Here is a 7,906-nt window from a genome sequence, read left to right on the forward strand (position 1 = left end):
CTCAGAGACGCTGCGGTCACAGCTGTTGGCCATGCTGCAGGCTGGAGCCGCGCGGGTAAGCGCGCGCGTGAGCAGGTGCAGCCACACACGGGTAGATGTACAGTGGCTTAGTGAAAGTTATTTACTAAACGCAGTGGCTACGCGTCCGGTCATCCATTACAAAGCTCAGCACAGATTTCCAAATCCACCTCACGATTAGGCCTTTCAAAATTGTTGATTTTACTTGATTTACTATTGCTTCAAAAGTTACAAAAACACATTTTTTTGATAAAATACCTAAAGGTAAGCAATATTATGGTAAAAACTTATTATTGTTTATTGTTATTATTAGTTTATTGTTTTTTACTGAAATAAATATAGTTGGGTTCACATAAGAAATATATGACCGGACGCGTAGCCACGGCCTTTCCTAAAATACGTCAGCGATCTACCAATGGGCTAACAGAAGCCAAGCTTAGCTTTCTTACCATCGGAAGCCAATTTCAGCATCATGGAAGCCATGGGTTTTGCTAAATCTAGGCATTGGAGTGTACAAATCGAATTAATAATTACAAATCTGTGAATGTTTTTATTTTCTCTCTGAACATGTGTTTTGTTGCCTGGCCACAGTAACCGTGATCTCTTGTCCTCTCACTTAGTTGGTAGAAAAAGCCTTTTGAAATCTGTGCCAAAAATATATGCAAAACTGGCTTCTGAGGGGAGCAGCTGAGTGGTCTAGATTGTGTTGCCACCTCCCGCATGCTTGCCACAGCGTTGTTGGACTCTGGGCAGGTAACTGTGTGATAAGCGCAGAGTTTCTTATACATAAGAGGCACAGTGGCGCACCGCCGTTGTCAAATTCAACATCGCCATTGTGAAAATGCTCCTGTAACTTTTAAATTTTTACAATTTTGTTCGGGGAGACCCCCCAGCCTCTCCCTCTCTCCCCCAGCTGTGTCCGCCTTTGAATCCATCATGCGTGGTTTTTTCCCCCAAACTGGCCATTACCGCCTTTGTCTAATTTTCCCTCAGAAGAAACCCTGTAAGTGTACTGCCACCATGCTGGGTTTGCCATCTAACCCCCACACACCCAGTGCACACACACACATATACACTTGCACGCGCACACACTGCCGATATTGATCCATATCCACATTTTAGTAGAGAAGTAGTAGTCATAGTAATTGATGGACTGACTCATTTTTTCTTCTTTGTTTGTCGGTGGTCGCAGGAGAACGATTTGCCGAGTTCCGACTTTGAGTCGTTGGCTCTGAAGGTGAAGAAGACTTCGCAGGAGTTTCGAAAGCAGGTGTGGAATCAGTCCGGTCCGGCAACTGTGTTCCCTAAAGACATGCTATGTATATACTAGGCCTCTGCTACACGCACTTTACACATCTCTTTCACTTTATATATCTCATTATCATCATCGGTTAATATAGACTCCGCGACATATCTGCCATGATGAGGCAGTCTATTATTAAAAGTTGTAGTGAGTTTACCGGTTACAGACATTATTCGGTGGGAAAATTTCCAACATAAGATGGATTCACAGACATGTAGTCTGGTAGTAGAGCATTTTGACCAGGAAAAAATGGTATAAAGATGATTTATGATGAGCAGGATGTGTTGTAGAACAACATATCCAAAATTGGCAAAAATACGCGTTGGGGAAAAAAAATTCTTGAATAAGGCTGTTTCCGGCAGTGCGCGTTTGTATCTACACGGTCGCCGTTTGGTGCCAGTGCATGTCCCACCTTTATAATCGATGCGTCGTTCACGAGGGCGTGTGTGCGGTTGTTAACAAGGTTGACTACGGTGTTAGATGACCGTATGGTCTTTTCGTCATCCCTTCGTGCTCTGGATTGTTTCATGGATATGTACGGCTTTGGTTACAATTTCGCGACTTTACTAATAGTTCGAACAGCGATAAAAATAAAACTGCTTAAATCATTATAAATTAGTTATGAATTATATATCTTCGCGATTAAATAAGATCTATACTTTTATATCTTCGCGGTGTCGTGCGTGCGCAGGTGCAGGACACGGCGCTCGAGCAGGCAAACGACGTGTTTGGCTCGAGCACGGATACAGAGGTCGTCGCGGCGATGAAGACGGCGGGCGTGGCCGTGACCTTGACAGGGATTGACGAGCTGACCTTGCAGCTGCTGGAACATTCCGAGCAGTTACAGGAGGTGGGTGTGTCTCGTGTGTATGCGTGTGGGTGGGTGCATACGTGTGGGCATGTGGTGTACATGCGCGCATATGTTTATGTGCTTCTTTGATGTAGTGTGTGCCATGCGTGGCATGTGTGTGTGGTGTGCGGTGCGCTCGTGTGGTGTGCGGTGCGTGGGTGCGTGCATCGTGTTCGTGAATGCCAAGACCGAGTAAGCTACGTTGGCTAAATCGAGTAGGTAAATATATTATGTACAGCTCATAATTATATGGCTTCCCCCTTTAACTCGAAAGATATTCATTTACAAAACTTAACGTCGGCTTTCTTAAGATTTTATGTTCGTCTATGGTTGTATAGGAAAGCATTTTTGCTCTCAAGAAAGATCCCATTTCCATTCGCAAATGCCTCGGATGACAAAATCATGCAAATAGTCGAGTGAACATTGAATGAGTTTTGCCGGCATGGTTTCCTTATTACAAAATGACTTATCACGCACGATCCACGTTCAGCAATAACGCCTTAGACTATGATAAATATCTGGCGAAACATTAACTAAGGCCAGTACTACTACTGCTGCTGCTGCTGTGCGGGCTGCTGCTGCTGGCTGCAGGCTGCTGCTCTGCATATTTCCTGCTGGCTGTTACTGCTACTGCTGACTGCTATTGCTTGGCTGCTGTTACTGCTGGCTGCTGTTACTGCTACTGGCTGCTGCTGCTTCTATTGCTGCTACTAAATGCTGCTACTGCTACTGTTGCTAACCTACTACTACTGCTGCTACTGCTGCTGCTGCTCATGCTACTACTTAGTGCTGCTATCTGCTACGCTGCCTCTGCTGCCTACTGCTACTGCTGACTCCGCTGCTGCTGCTGCTATCTACTGCTGGCTGCTGCTTGCTGCTGCTGCTGGCTGCTCGCTGCTGGCTCGATGCTGCTACTACTTGCTGCGCTGATGCTGCTACTGCTGATCTGCTTGCTGCTGCTGATGCTGATCTGCTGCTTGATGCCTGGCTGCTGCTGCTGCCTCTGCTCTTGCTATTCTACTACTAACGTGCCTGCTGCTGCTGGCTGCTACTGCACGCTAGCTGGCTGCTGCTGCTGCTGCTGATGCTTGCTACTACTACGCCTGCTGCTGGCTGTGGCTGCTGCTACTGGATTGCTGCTGCTGCCTGCTGATGCTGCTACTCACTGCTGCTGCTGCCTGCTGCTAGCTGGCTGCCTGATGCTGCTACTACTACTGCGCTTGGCTGGCTGCGGCTGCTGCTGCTCGCTGCGTGCTACTACTACTGCTGCTGCTGGCTGGCTGGCTGCTGCTTGGATGCTGCTGCTACTACTGACTGGGCTGCTGCTGATGGCTGCTACTGCTGAATGCTGCTGCTGATGCTGCTGCTGCGGCTGATGCTTCTTTTGCCTTGCTGCTTGTTTGCTTTTGTTGTTCTGCTCTTTTCTTGCTGTCTTCTATTTCTATTCACTTTTTATCTTTGTTCTGCTGCTTGCTTTTTGTTATTTCTGCTTTTTCTGCTTTGTCTGGCTGATGCTACTACTACTGGCTGCTTTTTAGCTTTTGCTGCTGCTTTATTGTCTACTACTACTGCTGGCTGTCTCTGCTTGTGTGCTCTACTTACTATCAGCTTCGCTTTGCTTTGCTGAATCGCTTGCTTGGCTGTTGTGTCTTGATTGCTGATTGGCTGCTCTGCTGCTTGGTGCTGCTTTATTTGTTCTATCTACTACTGCTTGCTTGCTGCTTGCTTGTCTTTGCTTGTCTGCTTGTCTTGCTTTGTCTTGTCTGCTTTATCTTTTTGCTTGTGTCTGCTTATATTTCTTGCTGGCTTCTACTGCTGCTACTGCTGCTACTTGACTGTAGGCTGACTGCTGATGCGCGGCTTCTGAGCAGCTGCTAGCTCGCTGCTGCTGGCACTGCTGCTGTATGCTGCTTACTGCTGTGATGCTGCTAGCTGCCTGCAGCTGCGTACTGTCCTTGCTTTTTTACTAGCTGCTAGCTGTCTGCTCGCGTACTACTGCGTTGCTTCTACTACTACTACTGTACTGCTGGGCGTGCGGCTGCTGCTGCTGTGCTGGCTCGGGACGGGCTGGCGTGTGCGGTACGTTGGAGGCTGAGCTGGAAGGGCGGGGGGTTACTGACGGGCGCTGTAGCTGCGCTGGCTGCTGGTGGCGGTGGGCTGCGTGCTAGGGCTGCGCGGTGTAGCGCGCACAGAATGAAAAAGATAGGAAGCAATTGACTCCGTCAACCATTTTTGTCGTTATCCCGGATTTGAGAGAATTCCTCCGGGCGTATTTGCGACGGTTTGCTAGAGGAGGTGGGCATATGTGTATAGTAGTGGACGATGAATGCTGATAGCGTCGGGACGCGTGAAATGCCGAACGCGGATGGATCCGCGATCGAGGATTTATACGCCTGCGTTAGTGGGCTGTTTTTTTTCTTGCCGTGGGCGCGGGGCAGAAGGAGCTGCGTGTTAGTGAAGTCATCGCTATGTGGCAGTCTCGTGGCAAGGCTGCAAGCTACTGAGTGACGCTCGCGGCTGAGTCGCAGCGCCGGCCATGTGGCGCCGAACAGCGCAGAGGAACGAACTTCAAGAGAGCGCCTCGACCACAGGTGTGTGTGTGAGTGCGTGCGTGTCCGTTTTGGTGTGTGTGGTGGGAGTCTGCTATGTGCGTGGCGGCGGTGCATGCGTGCGTTTTGGTGGTGTGGTGTGTGTGTGTGTGTGTGTGATCTGTGTGTGCGTGTGTGCGTGCGTGTAGTGTGTGTGGGTGTGTGTATGTTCTGCTGTGAGGAGCAGTCGTCACTGCCGACGGTAGTCCCAGTGGGTCTTCTCTGCAGGAATACATCGTCGCAGGCAAACTCTTGGCCCTTTTGCGCGGGGTTTTGTCTGTTGCGTGGATTTGTGCATGCATATTGTTTCAGTACTAATGTCCTGTGCAGTGGGAGGTGTGGGTAGGCAACGAACAGGGCATTTATTGATAGGAATTCAGTGTGCAGCTCACGTTCCGGTGAGTAATTACTGTGCAGGGATTTTGAGCTGGCGTGACTGAAACTAGCCAATAAGTGACAAAGTACGCCGTATCGCTCTCTATACACGTTCTTGTGTACAGTGGAGCATGCTATGACGTATGTTGTGGGTCAGTGCTTGTGGGGGTGGGTGGTCGTGGGTGTTGGGAGGTCGCTTTGAAAAGTACTGCTGGTGGGTGATTGGTGTGTGGTGGTGGTGGGGTGGTGTGGTGGCGGCGCGCGGGCGGGGCAGCCGGTCGTGTGTGTAACTGAAGTCTTCTCTAGCTCTATCTGCAACAAGAGGCGAGTAACGGCTAATCAATGTCTTATCGAAGACTACGAGCAATTATTCAGACGCGCATCATGAAGGTCGTTGTGTTCTCGTTCGGGTCGATTATTGTCCGGCGGCGGAACACCGAGGCAATTTTTATTGTTTGCCAACCGCGTGGACTGTGCCGCTTTTATGGCTAGTTGATGGTTGCTGATGGGACTACCAGCGGGGTTACTAGAAGGGGGGGGATGGCTCTAAAGTGAGAATGGCCGCGGCGGCGGCGGCCTTGCGGGAGTTGCGGTGCGCCGCAAGGTTGACACATGGCAAACATGCGCCTTCGCAGAGATAGGAACTGGTTGCACAACAGCTCGTTCGAAACATCTCATCAATGCGACTCCAACGCTTAAAGGAAAGACTCGGTTATTTCCTGCTCGTGGTGGAGGGGGGGTACTCGTTTGGATCCTCGTAGGTTTAGTAATTGCCAGTGCCGTGGCACACCAGAATGAGAAGAGCCGGCGCCGTCGCGGTTAACACTAAAACACGGTTCAATCTTCTGTCTGAAGGGGTTTTGCAGCTCAGTGTTCAGCGGGAGGGACAGCTAGTTTTGTGCGACACACGGGAGCTACCAGTGGATAAATATACACGGGGCTCGGGCGAGGTGAGGAGCCCCGAAAATGCCATAGAAAGAGGCCCGGAGGGCGGAAAGGAGGGCGGCAGGAGAGGGACGAGCCGCGCGGCGGTAGAATTGGTGCAATAGAGTTACGAAGTGCAAACCAATATGTTGGTAGAGGGTGCCTGAGTGTTTCATGCACGCTGAGCCTGTGAGGAGAAGTAGCCCGCCAGATAAAATAATTTTATCATTTTTGCGCGGTCTGCGGGACGACTACCCTTGCCGTACTTCCACATCCACTCCACATCGTGGACGATATGCAACAAGAAGCCCAGCGCCCCACCCACAGTAGTTCAGAGTCAGTCAGTGTTGCTGCTGCGAATGCCGATTAGCCTAATGATTAGTAGAAGATTTATAGGAATGGTGTATGTGACAGCTGTGAATTGGCGGCGATGATTAGTTTGTGGTTAGTAGTCGGGTGTGGTGTGTTTGTGTGTGCCGTGGCGTGCGTGCATGCGTACGTGTACATACAGCCGCGTCGTGGGTCGTGCGTGAGTGTGTGCAAGGCGATGCTCGGCTGTAATCGCCGGTGGTGTGTACTCTCGGTCAGACAACCAATGTGCGAGGCGGCGGGGAGGGGACAACTGCGGAGGAGAGGAAAAGAGAGAGATACATCACACCGCGGAAGCGATGCAAAAAACTCCACAGCACAGCACGGCACCCAGCGTGCGTGCATAACACGTACGCAATGGGCACCGGGCACGCACGCACACATCGGAGGGGCGGCCGCCGCGACGGGGACGAGGGGTCTGGAGGATGGCTGCACACACGGGGCGCACGACACACTAACGACAAATAATATGCAATTCACACCTGTCACATAAATTCTTTAATCATTCTTATATTAGGCAATCGGCATTGCACGACCAACACCTGATGACTCAATAGCTGTGGTGGCGGGTGGGCTCTGTTATTGTCACGGCGCTGTGGGGTGTATGTGGAAGTACGGCAAAGGGTAGTCGTGCAGGGGAAAAAATGTAAAATTTATGGTTTTTCGGGGGGGCGAACTTTTCAAGCTCCGCAGTTGCCATGAGAAATATGCGGACTCTAAAATTTGGTTTGCATTGACTCTATGCAAATTTACGGGGGCGTCGTTTTGGGCATTGTCCGGGGGCTCTTTTGGTCGAGATATGTCGGTGGGGATCTAAAGTGGGTCGTCCGCCGGGCGTGGAGCCCCCGTGGTATTTTTGTGTTTCCAGCTGGTACCGTGTGTGAACAACTCCGCCCTGTAGTGTGAGACGGTCAAGCTGGCCTCAGAGAAAACGAACTTCCAGACAACGGTTGCACCGGTTTGAGGTTTAACGCCGCAGCGGACAAGGTTGGCCGGCCCGGGGGCTTCTCATCCTGGTGTGCGGCAGCTGGCAAGTTATTAGAGCGCTACGACGATACAAACGCAGTTACGCCCCTCCGCCCCTCTCATCGCCGGGCCGAGAGGATAAATATAAACATGGAGGGTGTTTTTTTTAGGCCGAGTGAGAGGGTGCAGTCTTAGAGAGTGAGGAGGAGGCGTGTGTGCACCAGTTTCAGGTACGTCCTGGAAATGGATGCTTGCCATTGTACAAACGTTTTGTCGGCGGTAGGCAAAATCAAATTGAGCCATAAAGAAGGCCGGAGTCGGTGGCAACAATGAAATTGTGGTCGCCGACAATAAATCGGAACGGGGGGCTACCGAGCAAACACACTGGACACTTCAGAGTTGGATGGCGCGTCTGTATGCTCGTAGTGATGTTCATAAACATTGATTAGCCGTATTGTCGAGTAGAGGTAGAGAAAGACTATCAAGTTACGACCAAGCAGAACCCGAGCGGCC

The 7,906-nt window shown here is 50.6% G+C and overlaps 1 protein-coding gene across 1 annotated transcript in view; it reads left to right on the forward strand.

The window, feature by feature from the left end:
- Positions 1–7,906, forward strand: part of LOC106810934 (alpha-catulin-like) — a 44,448-nt gene that overhangs the window by 29,603 nt on the left and 6,939 nt on the right. Inside the window, exons 7-10 of the mRNA XM_014814419.1 lie at positions 8–55; positions 1,211–1,288; positions 2,013–2,171; positions 4,700–4,762. Coding sequence (XP_014669905.1) covers positions 8–55; positions 1,211–1,288; positions 2,013–2,171; positions 4,700–4,762 — 348 coding nt within the window. The remainder of the gene's footprint in view (positions 1–7; positions 56–1,210; positions 1,289–2,012; positions 2,172–4,699; positions 4,763–7,906) is intronic.

This window comes from Priapulus caudatus, unplaced genomic scaffold (assembly GCF_000485595.1).
Source record: "Priapulus caudatus unplaced genomic scaffold, Priapulus_caudatus-5.0.1 Scaffold488, whole genome shotgun sequence".
Classification (NCBI taxonomy): Eukaryota; Metazoa; Priapulida; class Priapulimorpha; order Priapulimorphida; family Priapulidae; genus Priapulus; species Priapulus caudatus.